Below are 25,644 nucleotides of genomic sequence, written 5' to 3'. Positions count from 1 at the left end.
AGAGTCGCCTGAGGCGGGAATTGAACCCGGGTCTCTGGCGCTGTGAAGCAGCAGTGCTAACCACTGTGCTACCGTGCCGCCCAAACGTTGATTTTCTTTAGTTTGCAGATTCTAACACTCTGTTTCAATAATTTATTGAAATCTACTTCTGGTACATGGGTGTCACTGGCTGGCCAGCATTTGGTTCTCCTTGAGAATGTGGTGGTGAGCTGCCTTGAACTGTTGCAGTCCACAACGTGTTGAGGGAAGGAATTCCAGGATTTGGACCAGTGACACTGAAGGAACATTTCCAAGTGAACATGGTGAGTGGCTTGGAGGGGTACTTGCAAAAGGTTGTGTTCCCATGTATCTGTTTTCCTGGTCCTTCTAGATGGAAGTGGTTGTTAGTTTGAAAGGCAATTTGTAAGGTGCTTTGGTAAATTTTTGCAGTGCATCTTGTAGATACTCCACACAACTGCTTCTGAACTGTGGATATGGTACCAATCAAGCAGGCAACATTGACCTGGATGGTATGAAGCGTTTCAAATACAGTTGAAGCTGCAACCCTATCCAAGCTAGTGGGGAGTATTCCATTACACTGCTGACTTGTGGCTTGTAGAAGTTGGAACAGGTTTTGGAGAGTCAGGAGGTGAGTTACTCACTACAGTATTTCTGGCCTCTGACCTGCTCTTGTAGCCACTGTGTATATATGGTTCATCTTGTTGAGTTTCTGTTCAATGGTTAACCCCAAGGATGTTGATCGTGGGGTATTTAGTGACAGTAACATTGTTGATATCACAGGTCAGTGGTCAGATTATCTCTTTTGGGGATGAGTCATTCTGTGACATTTGCATGGCATTCATGTTACTTGCCACTCATCAGCCCATTGGATATGGTTAAGATCTTGTAGCATTTCAAACTGAACTGCTTCAGTTTGTGGGGAGTTGTATATAGTGCTGAACATCTGCAATTATTGCGACATGTCCACTTCTGAACTGATGATGGAGGTAGGTCATTGATGAAGATGGTTCAGCCTATGAACTCCTGCAGAGTTGTCCTGAAGTTGAGATGACTGACCTCCACAAATCATAGCCATCTTTCCATGTGCTAGGTATGACTTAACAATTAAGACATATAAAACTAATTGAAGGAATAGGTATGAGACAACCCTCTTCAGGGTGTCTCCAGTGCAGGTTTTTCTGTTCTCGAAACAATCTGATAAATGTTGACATTCCTCAGCCTTTTGATCTTGGCAGTTTCCTTTCTCTCCAACATTTATTTCACATTAGCAAGTTGAATTCTTCTGCATTTTTCAGGAAAATGTTTTACAGAAGGTAACATTCTTAATATCTGTGTAATATTCCATGGGAAAACTGTCTACAGTCCACCAGTTGGAGAGAATTTCTCTGAAAAGGTTTGTCAAATGCCCTGCTTCCACAAGACCCAGTGTTCCCAAAGTTGAAGTACTTTTAACAGCCCCATTATATTTTCCAGAATTCCCATGATAGGAGACATGTGCCACTTGTACCCACCACAAATCTCCTGAAACTGGGTGCGCTACAAAAGTCCAGCAGGAAGATTATCAGTAAAATGGTCTGGTTTCAATCATAGAGTTATAGACATCTAGAGACACACTGCACGGAAACAGATCCTTTGGTTCAACCCATCCATGCTGACCAGATGTCCCAAGCTGACCCAGTCCCAGGTTCCAGCCTTTGGCCCATATCCCTCCCAGATGCCTTTTCAATATTGTAATTGTACCCATCTCCACCACTTCCCCGGCAGCTTATCTCACACACACACGCACACACGCACGCACGCACGCACACACACACTCCCTTCATGCTACCCACAGCACCCCTTCTCTGTTCCCCACCACCCTCAGCACCCCCTATCCATCCACAGCACCTCCTGTCCATTTCCACCCTGCCACCCACAGTGCCCCATGTCCATTTCCCTTTCCCCACCCTCTGCCCCCCCATCCATCCTCTCTCTCTCCCCTCACCGTCCGCTCTCCATCTCGCTGTTCCCTGTCTATTCTCTCTCTCCACCAACTTTCTGCTGTCCATTCTTCCACCGCCCCCACACTCTCCTTGCCACTCATTCTCTCTCTCCACCCACCCTCTGCCCCCGTCCATTCTCTGTCTCTCCTCACATTCTGCACCCCACACCATTCTATCTTCTGCGCACCCCCCCTCCCCCCCCCAACACTCTACCCCCACATTCGCCCTCTCAGACCCTTCCCCCCATTCTCTGGGTCCCCCACGCTTAGCCCCACAGGCCTTTCTCTCCCCCCCCAAGTCCTTCTCTTCTCCCTCACCCTCTGCTCCCCCGTCCATTCTCTCTCTGTTCTCCACAGCTCCACCCAGCCCCCGTCCATTCTCTCTCTAGTCTCCCCAGCCCCCGTCCATTCTCTTTCTGTTCTCCCCAGCCCCACCCTCTAGCCCCCATCAATGAGAGGAAGGAATCTGGTTGGTGGCAGGGAGCAGGAGAAGCTAGAAAGATAGGGAGCTTATTTGAAATTGAGTTCCCCAATGTTGAGTCCTCCCAACTCTACGCAGCCCCGGGCAGAAGATGAGATGTTGTTCCTCCAATTTGCAGTTTGATTCATTGTGGTAAGGGAGGAGGCCAAAGATGGTTATGGCAGAAAGGGAGTGGGAAGGGGAATTAAAATGGCTGGTGACTGGGAGGTCCGGTCAGCCTCTGCGGGCCCAGGTACGATGTTCAGTGAACTGTTCCCCAAGTCTCCCCGATGTAGAGAAGTCCACAATTGGCAAACACATGGCAAATGCAGTACCACAATGTAAAATTATAGCCTCTGCTGCGAAAAAAAAAGCAGAAAGGAGGTGTATTGTTTAAATGGTAATGTATTGGGATGTGGAGCAAGTGAGGACTGCAGATGCTGGAGATCAGAGTGGAAAAGTGTGGCACTGGAAAAGCACAGCAGGTCAGGCAGCATTCAAGGAGTAGGAGAGTTGACGTTTTGGGCATGAGCCCTTCATCAGGAATGATGTGTGAATGTACAAAGGGGCTCAGTGTCATTCCACACCAGTCAGTACCAGTTGTCAGACAGGTGCAGCAAGCAATCAGCAAGGCAAGTGCTTTGTTAACAAGAGGAATTGAGTTCAGAAGTGGGGATGTCTTCGTGCAGTTAGGGTGTCATTGAATGTATTCAAGGCTGAGTTCGTCTGATATTTGAACAACAAAGAAGTGGATGTTTCCAGGGGAAGGCAAGGAAATGATTTTAGAACAGTTTCAGTCCAAATAGTCCATGCTGACTATGTTTTCAAACTAAATTAGTCCCAACTGCCTGTGTTTGGCCCATATCCCTCCAAACATATCCTATTCATGTACTTGTCCAAATTTCTTTGAAACGTTGTTACGGTACCTGCATCCTTCCTCTGGACATTTATTCCACACACAAACCACGCTCTGTGTTTTTTTTTTAAAAAACTGGTGCCCCTCATGTCTTTTTAAAATCTTTCTCCACTCACCGCCAAACTTTGCTCCCTAATCTTGAAACCACCCTGGAGAAAGGAGACCCGCCGTTCACTCATCTATATCCTTCATGATTTTATAAACCTCTGTAAGATCACCTCACAGCCTGCTGTGCTCCAGTGAAAAAGTCCCAGCCTATCCATTTAGATGTAGTTAGATTCATATCCGGTTATGATCTGTTCAATGCTGGTGCAGGCTCGAAAGACCAAATGGCCGACTTCTGTTCCCAGTTCTCTTACTGTGTCCAGGACAGCAAGAGACTATAAGACATAGGAGCAGAGAGTAGGCCATTCAGCCCATCAAGTCTGCTCATACCATTCAGTTGTGGCTCATAGGTTTCTCAATCCCATTCTCTTGCTTTCTCTCCATAACCCTCGATCCCCTTGGTACTCTAAGAACATATGTCTCCGTCTTAAATGTACTCAGTGACCTAGCCTCTGCAACCTTCTGTGGTAATGAATTACATAGATTCACCACTATCTGGCTGAAGAGGTTTATGTTTATCTATGTTCTAAAAGGCCTTCTCTTTACTCTGAGGCTGTGCCCTCGGGTCTGAGTCTCTCCTACCAACGGAAACATCTTCCCAACGTCCGCTGTGTCCAGGCCATTCAGTATTCTGTGTGTTTCAATTAGATCTCTCCTGAGTGTGGGCCTGTTGGTCAGCATGAAGCAGACCCTTCAGGATGAGGTACAGCAGGGATTAGGTTCAGCAAATGGAAAGAGTATGTGGGATGGAGATTTTCAGCTTCTAGGGAATAAGAGAGGAAAGAGAGTTCATTATAAATTAGCATTGTTCAGGTGGGCCAATGGGCCGAGGAGTTTAATTTAGAGAAATGAGAGGTGCTGCATTTTGAAGCTGTATCAAACATTGTTTAGGCCACTTTTGGAATACTGTGTTCAGTTCTGGTCTCCCTGCTATAGCAAAGAGGTTGTAAAACTTTGGAAGTGGTTGCAGAAGATTTACAAGGCTGTTGCCATGCTTGAGACCTACAGTGAGAGGCTGAAGAGGCCAGGGATATTTTCCCTGGAGAATTGGAGGCTATGGGGGTGATCTTATAGATGTTTATGAGGGACATGGATAGAGTAAATACCCAAGCACTTTTCCCCAGGGTAGGGGAGTCCAAAACTAGAGGGCATATGTTTGAGGTGAGAGGGGAATGATTTAAAAGGGACGTGACCGGCAAGGTTTTCATGCAGAGGATGGTGCATGTGTGTAACAAACTACCAGATAATGACAACATTTAAAAGGCATCTGGATAGGTACATGAATAGGAAGGATTTAGAGGGATATGGGCCAAATGTGACTAGGTTAATTTAGGATATTTGGTTGGCATAACAAGCTGGGCCGAAGGGTCTGTTTCCATGCTTTATAACTCTAATCAGCTTTATTGAAAGCAGAAGAGTCAGAGCACTTTCAGAGTAGCTTTCAAAGATGTTTTGCCCTTACTGGGAGCAATAGACAATAGGTGCAGGAGTAGGCCATTCTGCCCTTTGAGCCTGCACCACCATTCAATATGATCATGGCTGATCATCCTTGATCAGTATCCTGTTCCTGCCTTATCTCCATAACCCTTGATTCCACTATCCTTGAGAGCTCTATCCAACTCTTTCTTAAATGAATCCAGAGACTGGGCCTCCATTGCCCTCTGGGGCAGAGCATTCCACACAGCCACCACTCTCTGGGTGAAGAAGTTTCTCCTCATCTCTGTCCTAAATGGTCTACCCCGTATTTGTAAGCTGTGTCCTCTGGTTCGGCACTCACCCATCAGTGGAAACATGTTTCCTGCCTCCAGAGTGTCCAATCCTTTAATAATCTTATATGTCTCAATCAGATCCCCTCTCAGTCTTCAAAACTCAAGGGTATACAAGCCCAGTCGCTCCAGTCTTTCAGCGGAAGGTAGTCCTGCCATTCCAGGAACTGACCTCATGGGCCTACGCTGCACTCCCTCAATAGCCAGAATGTCTTTCCTCAAATTTGGAGACCAGAACTGCACACAATACTCCAGGTGTGGTCTCACCAGGACCCTGTACAGCTGCAGAAGAACCTCTTTGCTTCTATACTCAATGCCTCTTGTTATGAAGGCCAACATGCTATTAGCCTTCTTCACTACCTGCTGTACCTGAATGCTTACCTTCATTGACTGGTGTACAAGAACACCCAGATCTCTTTGTTCTGCCCCTTTACCTAAATTGATTCCATTTAGGTAGTAATCTGCCTTCCTGTTCTTGCCTCCAAAGTGGATAACCATACATTTATCCACATTAAACTGCATCTGCCATGCATCTGACCACTCACCTAACCTGTCCAGGTAATTTCCTAACATCCTCCTCACATTTCACCCTGCCACCCAGCTTTGTATCATCGGCAAATTTGCTAATGTTATTACTAATACCATCTTCTATATCATTAATATATATTGTAAAAAGCTGTGGTACCCCACTGGTCACTGTCTGCCATTCCGAAATGGAGCCGTTTATCACTACTCTTTGTCTCCTGTCAGCCAACCAACTTTCAATCCAAGTTAGTACTTTGCGCCCAATACCACGCGCCCTAATTTTGCTCACTAACCTCCTCTGTGGGACTTTATCAAAAGCTTTCTGAAAGTCCAGGTACACTACATCTACTGGATCTCCCTCGTCCATCTTCAGAGTTACATCCTCAAAAAATTCCAGAAGATTAGTCAAGCATGACTTCCCCTTCATAAATCCATGCTGACTCTGACCTATCCTGTTACTACTATCCAGATGTGTCATAATTTCATCCTTGATAATAGACTCCAGCATTTTTCCCGCCACTGAGGTCAGACTAACTGGTGTATAATTTCCTGTTTTCTCTCTCCCACCTTTCTTAAAAAGTGGTACAACATTAGCCACCCTCCAATCAGCAGAAACTGATCCCGAATCTATCAAACTCTGGAAAATAATCACCAACGCATCCACAATTTCTCGAGCCACCTCCTTCAGTACCCTGGGATGTAGACCATCAGGCCCCGGAGACTTATCAACCTTCAGACCTAACAGTCTCTCCAACACCAAATCCTGGCAAATATAAATTCCCTTAAGTTCAGGTCCTTCAGCCACTGTTACTTTATGGAGATTGCTTGTGTCTTCCCCAGTGGACACAGATCTGAAGTACCAATTCAATTCTTCTGCCATTTCTTTGTTCCCCGTAATATATTCCCCTGTTTCTGTCTTCAAGGGTCCAGTTTTAGTCTTAACCATTTTTTTGCCTTTCACAAACCTAAAAAAGCTTTTACTATCCTCCTTTATATTTTTGGCCAGTTTACCTTCGTACCTCATTTTTTCTCTGCGTACTTCCTTCTTAGTAATCCTCTGTTGTTCTTTAAAAGCTTCCCAGTCCTCCGTTTTCCCACTTATCTTTGCTATGTTATACTTTTTATCTTTTAACTTTATATGTTTCTTTACTTCCCTCGTCAGCCACAGCCACCCATGCCTCCCACTAGGATCTTTCTTCCTTTTTGGAATTAACTAATCCATTGAACTTTGGCCAGCTCCTCCCTCATAGCTCCATAGTTCCCTTTATTCAACTGAAATATTGTCACTTCCGATTGTACCCTCTCCCTCTCAAATTGCAGATTGAAGATTATTGTATTATGATCACTACTTCCCAGTGGCTCCTTCACTTCGAGGTCCCTGATCAATTCTGGTTCATTGCACAGAACAAGTAACAGTGAAATCTTTAATTTGTGGGACAGCAACTGAGTGAATGAATACATCCAGAATGTTAGTGGAAAGTGGGAATTCATTGCACTGTGGGGATGAAGTGCTTTAAGGTTTACCGGCAGTAAGTACAGTGTGCTGAGTGAAGGGTTAGGTGGGTTCTTGTTTTAAACTGCTCATTTCTTTCAGCCTCCAACATTGTATTTCCACTGCTGTACATCAGAAGGAGTGAATCAGTCGCTATTATCATTAGAAACCTTACGTTTTTCAGTACCGCAGGTACTGCATTGTTTTCCTGAGCATTTTAAAGTTTACTGACAGCAGCGGGGTTTGGGCCGTATTCACTGGAAACGATTAAGCAGACAGATAACACACATACGAGAGGGCAGGGTGGGACTTGTCTTTTGATTTGATGGAAGGTGGGAGGTTCTGCGCGCTGTGATCCGGGGCAAACACGACTACAGTAAATCATTCAATCTCTACAGTGTGGAAGTAGGCCATTCAACCCCTCTGAAGAGCATGCCATCCCGACCCACGCCCACCAGCTCCCTGCCCTGTCTAGTAGTTCCTGCTGGCGGATGAGACTCGGCCATAAAATTAGGGGGAGTAGATTTAAGGTAGAGATGAGGAGGAGCTGTTTTTCCCGGAGAGTAGTTAATCTGTGAAGGGTGAGGGTGGATTGGCCATGCTAAATTGCCCCACATGGTCCAGGGATGTGCAGATCAGGGTGGATTCGCCATGTTAAATTACCCATAGTGCCCAGGTATGTGCAGGTGAGGTCTATTCGGGGGGTAAATATCGGGCAGGAGGGGAAGGGGAATGGATGTGGGTGGGTTACCCTTCGGAGGGTCGGTGTGGTCTCATTGGGCCGGGTGACCTGCTTCTACATTGCGCGGATTCTCTGAAGGGAAAGGATTTTTGCAAACTGTGCAGGGCAGTGCAGGCCGTCAATCCGGAGCAGGCGCAGTGCGGAGCCGCCGTTCGTCCAGCCCCGTCTCGTAGGCCGTCGCTCGAACTTGCTCCTCCCACTGTCCCGGCCTCGCTCCGCCCTCTCACTCTCCTCTTGTCCCCGCTGCTCGCCCCTCCCCTTCCTGTCTCTCCCTCCGCCGCCTCGCCCCATCGATGACGTCACAACGCGGAAGTGGCTCTGCTCGGTTCAGAGTAAAACCCTTTCTCTGGGCAACTCTTCAATCTCAGAGGGAGAAAATCTGTTCACTGGTAGCAACTGGAGTGAATCCAGGGAGGGCGCAGACTCTGCAAACTCAGGTATGTGTCTTAATTGCCCGGGTGAGGAGGGACGGAAGCATAAGGTGGGCCTGTTTCCCCAGCCCGCGCCAGAATCTTAGGGGTAACCTTACAGACTTTTATAAAATCATAAGGAGCATGGATAGGGTAAATAGACATGGTCTTTTCCTTGGGGTGGGGGAGTCCAGAACTAGAGAGTGATTGGTTTAGGGTGAGGGCAGCGGGGGAGGGGGCGTGGAGATTTAAAAGAGACCTAAGGAGGCAACTATTTCACGAGGTTTGGGCGGGTGTGAATGTGTGTACGAAAGTAGTGGAGGATGGTACAATCACAGCATTTAAAAGGCATTTGGACGGGTGTATCAATACGAACGGTTCAGAGGGCCAGGGAGCACGTGCTGGCAAATGTGACTAGATTAATTTAGGCTATCTGGTCAGCACAGAAGAGTTTGACTGAAGTGCCTGTTTCTGTGTGTATATGACTCGGCTTTCCACTAACGTTTGCCACATCTGTGTGTTCAGTTTCTCTCTCTGGTGTCGGTGTTAATACCTTGATGTCTCATTATGCTCCCCTTCCCGGGGACATTAACCATTTCTTGAGGTTGTTCCTCAAGAAGCTGCATTGCAGGTTCATCCTGAATTGGCACACTTTATTTTGCTTTCCAAATCAGACCTGCTCACTCTCAGCATTATGCCAATGACGTGAAAGATATTAACTTTCAGGTGGAGTTTCAGAGAGATAAGTCTTGACGTTTTTGCTTTTATGCTCCTGTAAGATCCTGAATCAGCATCTTCAGGAGAATTAGTTAAAGTGGAGTGAGAACAGAAGGGGAGAGAGAGAATGGGATGGTGCTTTCAATTTTGTGGAATAATAAAGGAAAAGAATGTTCTCCAGAAAGCAGAATCACTTGTTCTGAATTTTTACCCTGAACTGACAGTGATGACTTTTATATTCTCTTTTTACAGCGTTTGAAGATCTGAAGACAGAAGTTTCAAAATCAACTGTAACATCAACTCTCCTGCTCCTCGGATGCTACTTGATGTGCTGTGAATTTTCAAGTGCCGTGCTTTTGACAGTGACTCTCCAGAGTCAGCAGTCCTCACTTTGGTGTCAATGTCTGACGGTCACTCAATCCATCAGGACCACAACGATTTTTGACTGCGATTCTGTGAGAAGGAGCAAAGCTTTTTGGTTCCTGTTCGAGGACATTTCCAGTATCAGTGGGACTGGATGAGAGACCTACTGTTGCAGTGCACTGAGTGTGGAGCGTGTAACAGCTATACCGCCTGTTAAGAGGAAATCACGGTGCGAAGGGGCTGTACACGAGTTTGTGTGCGGCTGAAGCTTTGGCCATGGAAAAACCTGAGGAATCCTGCCCTGTGGAGAAACCATGGAAGTGTGGTGACTGCGGGAAAGGCTTCTATGTCCCATCTGCCCTGGAAACTCATCGGCGCAGTCACACCAGAGAGAGGCCCTTCAGCTGCCCTGAGTGTGGGAAGGGCTTTACCCAGGCCTCTGCCCTGCGGACTCACCAGCGGGTCCACACAGGTGAGAGGCCGTTCCAGTGTCCCGAGTGCGGGAAAGCCTTCAGCAATTCCTTCAACCTCCAGACACACAGGCGACTCCACACTGGTGAGAGGCCATTTTCTTGCTCCGAGTGCAAGAAGGCATTCAGACATTCCTCTGACCTGCTGACCCACTGGTGGGTCCACACGGGGGAGAGGCCCTACAGCTGCCCCGAGTGTGGGACGGCCTTCAGCAATTCCTCCCACCTGCTGACTCACCAGCGGGTCCACACGGGGGAGAGGCCATTTACCTGCCCCAAGTGCGGGAAGAGATTTAGTCAGGTGAGCAACTTGTGGAAGCACCAGCGTCTCCACGCTGGGGAGAAGCCCTTCAGCTGCCCCGAGTGCAGGAAGGCCTTCAGCAGTTCCACCACTCTGCTGACCCACCGGCAGATCCATATGGGGGAGAGGCCATTCCCCTGCACAGAGTGCGGGAAGGCCTTCAGCAATTCCTCCATCCTGCTGAGACACCAGAGGGTTCACACAGGGGAGTGGCCCTTCAGCTGCCCTGAGTGCAGGAAGGGGTTCAGCAATTCCTCCAATCTCCAGACCCACCAGCGGATCCACACTGGGGAGAAGCCCTTCGGCTGCACAGAGTGTGGGAAGGCCTTCATCCGCTCCTCCCACCTGCAGAGGCACCAATGAGTTCATGTGCCATCGCAGGATGATTGAAGGAGCAACAACCGAGTGCCATTAGGGACTGGACTATCAACCCAGTTCCTGGGACTCCTGAGTTTGAATCCAGCCGCGGCAGATGACGGAATTGGAATTCGGTCAGAAATCTGGATTTCAGAATCTGATGATGAAACCGTTTTTAGGGTGGGGTGAAATTGCTGAGTGAGGCAATACTTCCTCCAGGTTACGGCTGTACCAAGGATCCAATTACAAAGGACAACTTGGTGATGACCAACAGTAAAGAAAGTGAGGTTGGATGGGGGGGTGGGTGAGAAGTATGCGCGCTTCGACCTTGAGCTGTTTAAAAAGCAGGTACTTTTTCTACACCTTTTTGCTGGGGGGATCTGAAGCTTTAACAAAGTTGGGTCACAATAAAGATTACCTGAACTTACCGCGGGCTCAGACTCTCATTGAAAGCTTTGAGCTCCAAGAGGTTTTTTGTTTTAAAGCTGTTCATTTCTTTCAGCCTCCTGCACTAAGTTTTCAATGTTGTGTATCAGATGGAGCATTGAATGGGTAGCTAGTATCGTTAGAAATTTTAAATTTTTCAGGAGTGCAGGTACTGTGTTGTTTCATTGGCATTGTAAAGTTTACTGGCAGCACTGGGAGGTATGGGCTGTGTTCACTAGAAACGATGTGGCGGTGCCAGTATTGGACTGGGGTGGATAAAGTTAAAAATCACACAAGACCAGGTTAGAGTCCAACAGATTTATTCGGAAGCACGAGCTTTCGGAGCGCCGGTCCTTCCACAGGTAGCTGTGGAGCAGGATCATAAGACACAAATCTTATAGCAAAATTCATAGTGTCATGCAACTGATGCATTTTAGAATGGGTTGCAGGTTTCGGTTCATTAATATGTAAATCCAAGAACAACATCTAAGTCATGTTCTTGAGATGACTTATGGTTTTATATTTTTTTTAAAAAGTGACAACTCGGCTCACACAATACATTAAAGTTGTGAGGTTCGAGTCTGTCAGTATCCCAATCTTGAATCAGACTAGTTCTGTTTTTAAAGTAGGAATATATAAAATATTACATGGATTGACTGCCTATAGATTGTGCGCTTTGTGAGCAAAATTGAAAGTATCTGCAAATATAATTCTGCCAATACAAATTCACTCCATAGAGTTGTGTGTGTGTGTGCATGTGAGTTTGTGTGTGAGAGTGCATGTAAGAGTGTGTGCATGCTTGGTAAAGTGAGAGTGTGATGGAGTAAAAGTCTGAGTGTGTGTGAGCATGTAAGGGTGTGCGGATATGAGAGAGGTATGATTAAAAGCAAGGGTTTGCATTTTACTAAAATGAGGAAGGACAGGACTTGTATAGTTAGAACAGAGACCCGGGAGGGTTCAGATACATAGTTATGCAACCTGCAAAGAACTGGTAGACTGGATGGTTAAGAAGGCATTTAGCACCATTGCCACCCAGACCCACCCCCTTACTTCATATTTCTCATAGCTAATCCACCCTACCTTGCATATCCTGAACAATAAGGGTAATTTAGCATGGCCAATCCAGAAATGCACAACATTTCTAAGAAAAATGCCCATCTGACTCAACCCTGGGACCCAGACAGAATTCACACCTATTGTTCGAAAAGCTGTGCATTTGAATGACTTTCTTGAGAAGGTAATTAAAAACAAGTTCTGGAATTAACATGCCAAAGAGCAGAAACCCATTCTAAAAGATGAAAGATTTAATCTAAAATTGTTTAATATATCACATCTCCATGACACTGGACTCCTTTGGCTATAAATGCCATGATCATGATCTCATTCTCCACGCCGAACCTGATAAAACAGCAGTGCTCCAAACGTTAGTATTTCCAAATAAATCTGTTGGTTTATAACCTGGTGTTGTGAGATTTTTAACTTTGTCCAAGGAAACACGTGTTGTGGGATTGGTAACAGTTGTTATTTTGTGATCTGTTCCTCCTGAAATTTCTCCTCTGCGCAGGCACGGGTGAACAGTCTGTTTTTGTGCTTTGTGCGAGATCAGGCTGGCAGCTTTTAAATCCTTATGTTTAGCAGCAAAAGAAAACTGTAGGTCAGCAATCGTATTTCGAGAATGGTACTTCCAGCTCTGGTAGTCCTGTTGGGTCACCAGAGAGGGAGGGAGAGAAGATGTCACATCTAAAAATCAAACCGAAAAGTTGTTTTGTTTGTTCCGTCAGTTGAGTTGGTTCTGCACTCCGATGAGACTGGATACTGATTTTAATGGATCAGAATTGAACCCGACAATGGAACACCTTAAATTTCAAGAACGTTGAAAGGGCAAATCAAACTGTAACCTTGAAGAGATATGCTTCCATTTCTAACCTTGGGTGATCCAAATAAGACATTGTTACTGATCACTCCATTTCAGAGTGCTGCTCTTTCATCAGCTGGTCGTGGACAGTAAGGTCATGATCACAGAATTTATAGCCAAAGGAGTCCACGGTCATGGAGATGTCCTTTACTAAACAATTTTAGATTAAATCTTTCATATTTTAGAATGGGCTTCTGTTCTTTGGTATGTTAATCCCAGAACTTGTTTCAAATTACCTTCAAGAATGTCATTTAAATGCAGAGCTTTTCGAACAACAATGTCAGTCTGACTCGATATTGGGACACACAGAATTAACACCTATTGTTAGAAAAGCTCTACGTTTAAATGACATTCTGAAATGGCTGATCTTCAACATTGAGAATAGTTACATTGATATATTCAGAAACATTGTTAAAGTCTGAAAGCATGTTCACTTTTTGAAAAGAGCTGCTGAAATCTTTCTGAAACTTGCATTGAAACGTGCGTAGTTAGGCCACAGCCCAAGACAGGCTGTAAAGGATGTAAATAATCCTAGTTTTGTGAAATTGATTCTGACTATGTAGAAATAGTCACAGAGTTGTAGAGCACAGAAGCAAACCCTTCAGTCCAGACAACCAAATATCCTAAATTAATCTAGTGACCCATTTGCCAGCATTTGGTGCATAGCCCTCTGATTCTTTTCTATTCATGTCTCCAACCAGATGCATTTTTTTTCTTCTTCAGCTAATTGAAGCTGGAGAAGCCTGAAATCGTTAAAGGATTTCCTGAAAAAAACTTTTATTCAAGGTTTGGCTCAATGGTGGATTTTCTAAAGCTTTGCTATTGTAGTTTTCAATTTGTCAAAACAACTTTTCAGTTGTTGTTGTCCAAGGCAGAGTAAATATTCATTTAAGATATAGTTGAGATCTCTACATTCTTTACAATGTTTTTCCATCATAACCAGTGATTGTCCATCATTTGGTACATTGAGCATCATCTTTTTGTGATTCAACAGATATGATTTGAAGTGAATTCTGCAAGATACTTTTGTATTTTATCTAACTTTGCTTTTTGTTAAAGATTTCCTTTGTGACATTTTAATTAAAATATCTCAGTGTATAATAATGAAACAGCTAATTTATTCTGAAATTATTTCAATTAGTTGGTCGATTGCCAAATAATAGCTGCATAACTGTTGTAAATATTGACACCCAGGAAAGCTATTTTGTTTAATATATTTCCTTTGTAAAGATTTTATAAAATTGTATTTTCATCTGAAATAAAATTTGCAGTGTTTTATTAAATGGTTGAAAGTAACTTTGCACTTAATTGCTCCATTTGGGATTAAACAGATTATTTTTTATCAGAATCATATGCACAATTTATGGTGAGTGTATTAACAAACAAATGTTGCCATTTACCATTGAATTGCCTCAAACACAATTTGAAATTCTTGAATGAGTTGATTAAGGGGTACACTGTGAATATTTATTGCGCATTTCTGAAATTCTATGCACTGCCATTGCATTTGGTTAAACAAGATATGTATCCTTTCTCATAACTTTGTATTTCTTTGATATTTCATTTGCTATTGCCCAAATAACTTCATCAAATGCCAAAACATTTTTTAGGCTGTGAATTTTCAGCCTGGTAATGTCATTCAGTTGTGAACAATCTGAAGATTAATTTAAATACATATAAGAATGTCAAAGAGATTGTGATAATAGAAAGTCAACATGTAGAATTGCCAATGAAACGTAAACCAAGGCTGCTCTTAATTTGGTACAGACTAAATCGCAATCAAAATGATAAGTAGAAATAACAGCATTGTGCACAAACTGTTTGTAGGGAGTTCAGAATTTTTCTGATCATTTAATTCTGACGCATGCAGTGATGGCAGCACCATGATCTATTTTAGTTGTTCATGGAATGTGAGCAACACTGGCAGAGCCAGTATTTTTCATCATCCCCTCTTGCCCTTGACTTCTAAGCACACAGATGTGAATATTGGGTGAGGACACAATGAGGTTGAGTTGCAAGGCCTACTGTGGCATAACAAATTGTACTGGCTTGCATTGTACCCTGATAAGACAGATTTTGGGAGGAGAACAAAAATTGGAATTCCTACTTAAATATTGATGCTCCCATTTATATCACTCAAAAAGATATTGTTTGCTCCATAAATTTGTAATGGATCTTTTGTTGAATTATTTCCACATATATCTGGAATCATTTTCTTTTCAAGAATTTTGTATTAACTTTTGCCACTTACTGGTACCATCACCCCTTCAAGATCATTCCAAATCGTAATAACTTGCTTATTTTCTTAAAAATTAAATCTTAACCCCCACCCCTTCCCCGCGCCCCAGCCCAAATCCCTTTTCTTATAAAGTGGCTGCACTATTTCGAACATGGTCATGCTTTCTAAATATTACCATGTACTTTTAATTATGAGATTTCAGTGTGTCTTTTTAAATATAAAAATGCCCCTTCAAATGTAGTTATGCCCTTTAAATGTGTTGTGTTCCTCTAAGCGCAATCTTGCCCCTCGATAATGTATCTTTACCCCTTCAGATATGACTGTCTCTTAGAGGGTCATTTCTACTGATAAATAGGGCAACGTCTCTTCGAAATGTAGATTTATTTAGATATGACTGCGTCATTTTGCATATTAAGATATCCCTTTGAAATGTAATTTTGTCCATTTCAATCTATTTGCAGAAATAGCCCATTAAATGTCCATGTCCCTTTTAAAATGCAGATTTCCCGCTTCAGGGAGCAGCAGTTGTAGCGCGAGGTGGCTGTTGCTTGGTGACGGTGAGGCTCCCCGGCCCCGCCCATCTCCCTGAGCTGACGTCACGCGGGGGTGAAGGCGGTTGGGAGGAGAAGGCGCTCGAGCGGGGAAGCGGCGGGAGGGCGGCCGTTAGGAAAATGGCGCCGTGCGGCCCGGGGCAGACACCCGTCACTGGGCACCGCCGCCTTCCTGGCGCAGCTGCTGTGTCACGGCCACACCGGCCGGCTGTACAGCAGGCAGGAGCCGGGGAGCATTCTGGAGGCGGATGTTCCTCAGTCATTGAAGGGGTAGGACCTGTTGAGAGAATGGTTAGTGAAGTGTGTGGTATACTGAGCCTTATTAACATGGATATAGTTTATAATTTGTCAAAGTATACATTTTATTATTTAGAATGGTAGAGATGTACAGCACGGAAACAGACCGTTCGGTCCAACCAGTCCATGCCAACCAGATATCCTAAATTAATCCAGTCCCACTTGCCAGCACTTGGCTCATGCCTCTAAACCCTTCCTGTACATATACCCATCCAGAGACCTTTTAAGTGCTTTAATTGTAGCAGCCTCCACCACTTCCTCGGGCAGCTCATTCCATTCACGCACCACCCTCTGCATGGAAACGTTGCCCCTTAGGTACCTTTTATATCTTTCTGATCTCACCCTGAACCTAGGCCCTCTAGTGCAGACCTTCACCCCCTACACTAGGGAAAAGACATAAGAAAGTTGAGCAGCCAGACAAATGCTGAAGCCACAAAATATCGAGCCAGATGGGGAAAAACGTTGTGGTTCTACCTTTTTTTTTCCTATTGGCATTTGGACACTTCAAAATCTGTCAATAATACCAGCATCGCCACTGAGCATATTGCATATGTTCCTCTGTGTCAACAAGCATTGCGCATGTTCCTTGCTTTGGGTGTCACCCTTGTTCAGGACTGGAGGTGGGTGTTGGGAGAGCTGCAGAACAAGGGTGTGTTGGGAGCAGGGTGGTGAATTGGGGATAGGTGGAGACAAGGAGAGGGTACAAACTGGTTGGTCACTGGGAGGAAGGAATCTAGTTGGGGGCAGGGAGGGGTGAGGAGGACCCTGGGAAGGGATTTCAGGAGTGGGGAAGGAGGTTATTTGAAATTGGAGAACTCAGTGTTGAGTCCTCCAAGCTGTAGGCTGCCCAGATGGAAGATGTTGTGGTGTTCCTCCAATTTGTGGTTTGGTTTGTTGTGGCAATGGAGGCGGCCTAAGATGGTCATGTCAGACAGGGAGTGGGAAGGGGAATTAAAATGGGTGGTGATTGGGAGGTCCGGTCGGCCTCTGCAGACCCAGCTGTGACGCTCGGCGAACCATTCCCCACGTTTACCCTCTGTCTCCCGAAGACCACAATTGGCAAACACATGGCAAATACAGTACCCCAATGTGAAGTCAGAGCCTTTGCGGTGTTAAAAAAAAAACAGAAAAGAGGTGCATTGTTTAAATGGTGACATATTGGGATATGGAGAAAGTGAGGACAGCAAATGCTGGAGATCAGAGTCGAAAGGTGTGGTGCTGGAAATGCTCAGTCAACATTCGATGAGCAGGAGAGTTGCGCTTCAGGCACAGGCCCTTCATCAGGAATGACGTGTGGATGTACAAAGGGTCCTTCTACAACAGTCAATGCCAGTTGTCAGGTGCAGCGAGCAATGCAAGTGGTATATTAGCAAGTGGAAATGAGTTCAGAAGTGGGGATGCCTGCCTGCAGTTAGGGGATCATTGAATATATTTAAGGCTGAGTTCATCTGATTTTTGAACAACAAAGAGGAGGATGATTATGGGGGAAGGTGAGAAAATGGCTTTTAAGACCAGTACAGAACTGTTACAGAGTCATACAGCATAGAAACAGACCCTTCAGTCCAACTAATCCATGCTGACTATGTTCTCAAACTGAACTAGTCACACCTGCCTGTGTTTGGCACATATCCCTCTGAACCTTTCCTATTCATGTACTTATCCAAATGTCTTTTAAATGTTGTTACTGTACCTGCATCCACCACTGTGTCGGGATGTTCATTCCACACACAAACCACTCTTTAAAAAAATAATGCTGCCCCTCAAGTCTTTTTAAAATCTTTCTCCACTCACTTTCAAAGTTTGCTCTCTAATCTTAAAATCCCCGCCCGTGGGGATTGACACCCACCATTAACCTCATCTACCCCCCTCATGATTTTATAAATCTCTAAGGTTACCTCTCAACCTCCTGTGCTCCAGTGAGAAAAGTCCCAGCCTATCCACCTCGATGTAGGTAGATTAATATCCAGTTATGTACGGGACTTTGGTGGAAAGTGGGAATTCACTGCACTGTAGGGATGAAACCCTACCCTATCCAGACATTTCTGCTGGTGGATGAGACGAGGCCACATAATTTGGAGGACTGGATTTCGGATAGAGATGAGGAGGAACTATTTTTCCTGGATAGTAGTCAATCTATGGAATTCTCTGCCCGAGGAAGCAGTAGAGACAGCCTCATTAAGTATATTGAAGACACAGTTGGTTAGGTTTTTGCATGGTAGGTTAATTAAGGATAGTTGGGATAATGCAGGGAGGAGGAGCTGAGACGATAGACAGTTTTACCCTTATTGTAATGAATGGCGGAGCAGGCTGGATGGGCCAAATGGCCTACTCCTGCTTCTATTACTATGAACCAATAACCCTGCATTTCCCATGGCTAACCCACCTAACCTGCACATCCCTAGACATGATGAGCAATTTAGCCTGGTCAATCCAAATCAAGGCTGGTGAGCAATGTAGTGATGTGGGAAATTAACATCAGAGAATGATAGAAAGGGACAAGGAGAGTAAATATACCAGCAATCAAAACTGGATTCTGAATGATCACAAAAATGGAAACAAAAAGTGATGTTTCTGCATGTGTGCTGCACTGTAACAAAAGTAAATGAATTGTCTGCACACATTGAAGAGAATAATTCTGATCTGAGGCTCCTTCCAGAAACATGGCTTCAGGATGACAAGGATTGGATCCTGAGTATCGAGGGGGTTGTCAAATGGGAAGCTAGGTAGAGGTAGAGGGTTGCCACTGCTAATCAAAGCACTGACCACAGGGTAGTCTGGAGTCTGCTCTGATTTCAGGTCCTCATTCCTCTGTCCTCTGATCTCCCTGTTCCCAAAGAATAAGATGTCAGTCTGTTCTCAGCTCTAATTGATTTCTGCTGAAGCTTTGACCCCCACCCCCTCTTTTTTTACACCTTCTGGAACAATAAAATATTCAGTCAGTCAATCAAAGCCCAATGCACAATCTCCCAGTCTCTCAACCAACCAGACACAAAAGTGTAGTCATAGCAGGGAATCAAACAAGAAAAATTAAACAACATGAGAAACAAATAGGTGCTAGTGCTTAATGTCTGTTCATTAGGAAGCAAACCAGAAATAGGGCTCTCCCAGGATTCTGATTGTGCCCAACATGAGGATCCTCTCTCCCTTACATCTAACTGTTAGTACCCAGCTATGATTTACAATATTTACACCAGAAATGAAGCATCTTATCAAATAGAGATAGACACGTACAGCACGGAAGTAGACTTTCTCTCTCTCACGTGCGCGTACACACAAGTCCATGGGGGTGAATTTTTATTTGCAGATACATTCTATTTTGCTGAAAGATGCACAATCTGCAGACAGTCAATACATATAATATTTTGTAAATTTGACTTTGGAAATAGAACAAGGTTTGGACTCTGACCTCACACATTTAATGTTTTGTCTGAGCTGAGATGTCATCTTTTGTTACAAAACCTTAAGTTAAGTTATGTTGAGAAGTGCCTTACAGGAAGTTGGAGATTTACATATTAATGAGGCCTGCAACCCATTTGAAAAGATGGAAGACTGAACAATCCAGGTTTATTCAATATATAATTTCAGTGGCAGGACACTGCAATGTTTTTCCATAAATTCTGTCCCTTATGATCTTATTCTCCACAACCAACTGATGAAAGAGTTTCGTGCCGAAAGCCAGTGCTTCCAAATAGCTTGGTGTTATGGGATTTTTTTTTACTCCTGTATATTTTTTTTTACTCCTTTTTTTTTAAACCCCCACACTACCGCCTAACCGCGGTATCAAACCGCGGTTTTTTTTCCCCAGCACCCATGGTGTGTGTGTGCAGGTGTGAGACACAGTGAGAGACACAAAGTGAACGAATCTTTATTCAATTTCCACTACCAGGAAGATAGGAAAACACCCGAGTGGCCAGTGACAAGCAGTGCCCTTCACATCAAAGGGCAGCGCTGTGTGATCAAAACAGTGAAGGGGAGGGTAGGGACTAAATCAAAATAGAGTTGGAGGGGGAAATAATGCACTCCACTCCCTGCGGCGCCCACCTCTCCCTGAACAACTCCAGGGTGTTGGTGGACACCACGTGCTCCTTCGCCAGGGACACCCGGGCTCTAACGTAACCGCGGAAGAGGGGCAGGCCCTAACGACCCCCTCCACAGCCCGCTGCCTGGACCTGTTGATGGCCAGTTTGGCCAGGCCCAGGAGCAGACCCATGAGGAGGTCTTCAGACCTGCCCTCCCTCCTCCGTACCGGGTGCCCGAAGATGAGGAGCGTGGGACTGAAGTGCAACCAAAAGCAGAGGAGGAGGTTTTTAAGAAAATCAAAAAGGGAGTGCAAAAGCTCACACCCAATATATTATGTGATTTTTAACTTTGTCCAGGTTAGGGTGGATTGGCCATGCTCAAATTACCCATAGTGCCCAGGGATGTCCAGGTTAGGTGCATTAATCAGGGGTGAATGTAGAGAAATGGGGGTAGGGGAGTTACTTTCTGGAGGGTCGGGTGGACTTGTTGGGTCGAGTAACCTGCTTCCACACTGTGGGGATTCTCTGGAGAGGAGAGATTTCTGCAAACTATGCAGGGCAGCACAGGTGTCTCCATGTGAGTTTGTGCGTGAGTGTGTTTTTGCATGCGTGCTTGCTTGGTGAAGTGAGTGTTATGATGTATCAGCCTGTGCGAGGGTGAGTATTGGGGATGTGTGTGTGTCAGAGAGTATTTGCGTGTGTCAGAGAGTATGTGCATAAGAGAGGTGTGGATAAAAGCCAGGGGTTGCATTTTGCTAAAACAAGGAAGGGCAAGAGGGTCTGCAGAGGCTGACCAGATGTCCCAGTCACCACCCATTTTAATTCCTCTTCCCTCTCCCTTTCTGACATGACCAGCTTTGGCCTCCTTCATTGCCACAACGATCCAATCCACAAATTGGAGGAACAACACCTCATCTTCCACCTGGAGTTGTCTAATTTCTCCCCTCCCATCCCCCAACTCCCTTCACGGCCTCTGCCCCTCCCTTTCATTCTTCCCTGCCACCAACCAGATTCCTTTCTCCCATCGACCATCAGGTCGTCCCCTCTGTCTTCACCAATCCCCACTTCAACACCTTGACCCCAGCACCCCTTTATCTGCATCTTGTTCTACACCCATCCCCCATCCGGAAGAAGGATTACACCTGAAACGGCGACCTCTCCAATTCCTGATGCTGCCTGGCTTGCTGTGTTCTTCCAGCCTCCTGACTGTCTATATTGTCAATCGAGACACAGGCCTGGACCAACTGTTCCAGAGTCTGTCCCCTCCCTGGATTCACTCCCTTTCCATTCAGTTGCTGCAAGTCAACAATTGAACCCCAGAATGAAAAAATAAATTGAAAAAGTGGGTGAGAAAAGAGAGTATTTTACTCACAGATGTTGGACAGAGGAAGAAAGTTGCAGTCTGGGGTGAAGCTCAATCTTCATTCAGAGAGAGGAGCAGCATCTGTAATCAAATAGACAGAGTCATAGATGTACAGCATAGAAACAGACCCTTCACTCGAACCTGTCCATGCGGAGCAGATATCATAACCCAATCAAGTCCCACTTGCCAGCACCTGACCCATATCTCTCCAAACCCTTCCTATTCATAAACTCATCCAGATGCCTTTTAAATGTTGCAATTGTACGAGTGTCCACCACTTCCTCCGGCAGCTTACTCCTTAAATGCACCACACTCTGCGTGGAAACGTTGCCCCTCAGAACTCATATCTTTCCCCTCACTGAAAACCTATGTCTCTAGTTTCCACCCCCCCACCCGCCACTGACTCCAGGGAAACGACCTTGTCTATTTATCCTCAGCCTCTGACCCTCCAGAGAAAATATCCCTGGCTTACTCAGCCTCTCCTTGTAGCTGAAACCCTCCAACTCTGGCAACAGCCTTGTAAATCTTTTCTGATCCTTTTCAAAGTTTCACAACACCTTTCCGATAGAAAGGAGACAAGAGGTGGATGCAGCATTCCAAATGTGGCTTAACCAATGTCCAGCACAGCCACAACGTGACCTCCCATACTCAATGCTGTGACCAATAATGGAAAGCATACCAAACACTGCCTTCACTATTCTGTCTACCCGACACTCCATTTTCAATGAAGTATGAACCTGCACTCCAAGGTCTCTTTATTCTGCAACACTCTGCAGTCAGTCCTGCCTGGATTGCTTGACCGAATTGTATTTCTCTAAATTAAACTCCATCTCCCATTGGCCTATCTGATCAATTCTAATTTATAGTGAACTCTTTTTCTCTCATTCTGCAGAAGCTGAAAGTCTCCATTCCTTCATACCCTCCCTTGATGCTGCCTGACCTGTTGTGCTTTTCCAACACCACACTCTCGACTCTGATCTTCAGCATCTGCAGTAGTCATTTCTCCAACATTTTCAGAGTCTGCCCCCCCCCGGCCCCGATTCACTCTCTTCCGTTTCAGTTACTGCAAGTCAACAACTGAAGCCCCGAATGAAAAATAAATGGAAAAAGAGGGTGAGAAAAGAGTGCCATACTCACAGATGTTGGACAAAGGAAGGAAGTTAGTCTGGGGTGAAGCTCAATCTTCATTTAGAGAGAGAGGAGCAGCAGCAGCTTCAGAAGGACATCGTCCACCTTCCACATTCAGACAGTAGGGGGGCTCTGATTGGCAGGAGGATAAGTTTCCTTCCAGTCCGCCAATGCTCTCCATTGGTCCATGAAGGTCCAGAGCCGTTTCCGGGGACAGCGATGAGCATGCAGTTTTTGCTGACACCGGCTAACCCGCACAGACCTTGCTGACACCGAGGAGCATGTGCAGTATGCTCTGGAGATGCTGCTGTTACTGACAGATTTTAAGTGATCAAATGCTAATAGGAATAAAAAAAGAGTAGAGCCACAATTTTCTTCTCCTGTAGCTTGACGTAACCGGACATGCTTGTCGCTATTTTTGCTATTTGTCTTACCGACACCACTCATGATTTTCCAAGTCTCAATAAGGTCACCCCTCAACCTCCTGCACTCCACTGAAAAAAGTCCCAGTCTCTCCTTATAACTCAATTCCTCCAGTCCTGGCAACATCCTGGAAAATGTTTTCCAAACCCCCTCCAATAGTATTCTTCCTATTACACGGCGACCAGAACTGTACTCAGTACTCAAAGTGGCTTCACCAACATCCTGGACATCCTCAACATGATGTCCCAAATCCTATCTCAACGGTGTGAACAATGAAGGCAATGTTGCTAAATGCCTTCTTAACCATTCTGTGTCCCAGCAATGCACCTTTCAAGAACAATGTACCTGAAAGCCACCATGTCTCTCTGTTCTACAATACGACCCAGTGCCCTACCATTACCTGTACAAGTCCTGCCCTTGTTTTAGCAAAATGCAACCCCTCGCTTTTATCCACAACTCTGTCATAAACATGCTGTCTCTCAGACACACACACATATGCATCACCCACTCCAACCAAAATACTCACCCTCTTACAGACTTATACTCCAATCACACTCACACTTTACCAAGCGTGCACACACGCAAACACATACACACTCACACACAGATAATAGTCTATGGGGTGAATTTGCAGATACATTCAATTTTGCTCAAAAAGTGCACAAACTGCAGGCAGTTAATCCATGTAATATTTTATAAATTCCTACTTTGGAAATAGAACCAGTCTGATTCAAGCAAGAGTGGGATACAGACAGACTTGAACCTCACACCTTTCATGCATTATATGAGCTGAGAGGTCACCTATTTTTATAAAACATTTGAGAATGGGGACTTAAAAGTAGTTCTGGGGTTTACATATGAATGAACTGAAACCTGCAACCCATTCTAAAAGATGAAAGACTTACTATCATTCTAGGTTTGTTCAATATATCCCATCAGTTGCATGACACTGTGATCTTTTGCTATAAATTGTGTCTTATGATCCTGTTCTACAGCTACCCGATGAAGAGCAGCGCTCTGAAAGCTAGTGCTTCCAAATAAACCTATTGGACTATAACTGGTGTTGTGTTTTTAACTTTGTCTACCCCAGTCCAACACTGGCTCCTCCACATCATTTCTAGTGGAGACAGCCCATACCTCCCGGTGCTGTCTGTAAACATTACGATGCCCATGAAATGACGCAGTAACCGCACTCCTGAAAAATTTACAATTTCAAATGATATTAGCTAGTCATTCACTGCTCTGATACATGACATTGGAAACTTAGTGCAGGAGGCTGAAAAAAATGAGCAGCTTTAACACAAAAACCTCTTGGAGGTCAAAGCTTTCAACTGTACCATTCAAAATCAGAGACAATTACACAGAGTGGTGAACTAAGCCTAGACAATCACAAAGGTCAACCTCCCATCTATATAATCCATCTATCAGGCCCACTGTCAAGGAAGGGCCGCCAGCATTCTCAAAGACCCATCACAGCCTGGCAATGTTTTTCTTCAACCTCTACCATCGAGGTGGATAGTGCAGAAACCTGAACACATGCACCAGCCGGTTTTGAAACAGTTCCTACCACACTTTTGTTAGAATACCGAATGGACTCTAAAACTCTTAACATTCGCCTGGACCTGTGTTTTTGTTTTTGCAGCTATTTATTATTTACATATCTTTGCTACTTAACTCTGATCTGCCTGTACTGCTCTCAAGACAAAGCTTTTCACTGTATCGCGGCGCACGTGACAATAAATCAATTCAATGAGAGTCTGAGCCCTTCAGTAAATTCAGGTAACCTTTACTGTGACCCAACTTTGTTACAACTGCAGATCCCCCCCCCCAGCAAAAAGGTGTTGAGAATGTAGCTTTTTCTTTTAAACAGCTCAAGGTCCAAGTGCTCACACTCCTCCCACCCCCCCCACTTTCTTTACTATTGGTCAGCACCAAGCTGTCCCTTTGTAATTGGATACTTGGTACAGCCTTAACCTGTATTGCCTCACTCAGCAATTTCAACCCACACCCTCTATCCAAGTACATTGCTCCCCACTCATTTGCTGGGGGTGGCAGTGTAGAGTCAACCACACTGCTATGGGTCTGGAGTCACGCAAAGGCCAGACCGGGTAAAGGATGCAGCTGGTTTTCAGTATCAGTGGGACTGGATGAGAGACCCTACTGTTGCAGCGCACTGAGTGTGGAGTCTAAAACAGATATACGGGCCTGGAAAGAGGAATTCACAGCAGGGAGGGCCTGTACACAATTTTGTGTGCAGCCAAAGCTTTAGCCATGAAGAAACCCGAGGAATCCCGCCCTGTGGTGAAACCGTGGAAGTGTGGCAACTGCGGGAAAGGCTTCTGTTTCCCGTCTGTGTTGGAGACTCATCGGCACAGTCACACCGGGGAGAGGCTGTTCTCCTGCCCTGACTGAGTGAATCCTTTCCCACAACGGCAGTTTCCTTCCCTAAAAAGGACATGAGTGAATCAGATGGGGGTTTTCTCCAGCTCCCCCCACCCATGAAAACAGTTTCATCATTAGATTCTGAACCCAGATTTCTGACCAAATTCCAATTCCGCCATCTGACTTAGCGGGATTCGAACCCGGGAGTCTCAAGAACTGGGTTGATAATCCAATCAATAACGGTACTCTGTCATCGCTCCTTCAATCCCCTTGCGATGGCACATGAACTCTCTGGT

The 25,644-nt window shown here is 45.1% G+C and overlaps 1 protein-coding gene and 1 long non-coding RNA gene across 3 annotated transcripts; one reads left to right on the top strand and one right to left on the bottom strand.

The window, feature by feature from the left end:
- Nucleotides 1-402: 402 nt before the first annotated feature.
- LOC148144361 (uncharacterized) lies at nucleotides 403-14,219 on the top strand. 2 transcript variants are annotated; one of them, XM_087974685.1, is made up of 2 exons: nucleotides 403-628; nucleotides 9,367-14,219. In XM_087974685.1, the coding sequence occupies exon 2, from the start codon at nucleotides 9,754-9,756 to the stop codon at nucleotides 10,609-10,611; it is 858 nt and encodes a 285-aa protein (XP_087830811.1). In that variant the 5' UTR covers nucleotides 403-628; nucleotides 9,367-9,753; the 3' UTR covers nucleotides 10,612-14,219. The 2 variants fall into 2 exon arrangements, with proteins under 2 accessions (XP_087830811.1, XP_087830810.1); XM_087974684.1 differs by lacking the exon at nucleotides 403-628 and adding an exon at nucleotides 8,295-8,424.
- Nucleotides 14,220-15,886: 1,667 nt separating this feature from the next.
- On the bottom strand, nucleotides 15,887-22,683 carry LOC148144360 (uncharacterized). Its single transcript, XR_015751448.1, has 3 exons — nucleotides 22,553-22,683; nucleotides 21,425-21,496; nucleotides 15,887-16,013 (listed from the first exon to the last, which is right to left on the bottom strand). It is a non-coding gene; the product is annotated as an uncharacterized LOC148144360 (long non-coding RNA).
- Nucleotides 22,684-25,644: the final 2,961 nt, after the last annotated feature.

Source organism: Chiloscyllium plagiosum, unplaced genomic scaffold, assembly GCF_037043375.1.
Source record: "Chiloscyllium plagiosum isolate Xiang-an unplaced genomic scaffold, Cpla_swu_hap1 HiC_scaffold_27, whole genome shotgun sequence".
NCBI lineage: Eukaryota > Metazoa > Chordata > Chondrichthyes > Orectolobiformes > Hemiscylliidae > Chiloscyllium > Chiloscyllium plagiosum.
The sequence above is the reverse complement of the archived record's forward strand: the minus strand, read 5'-3'. Positions and strand labels throughout refer to the sequence as shown.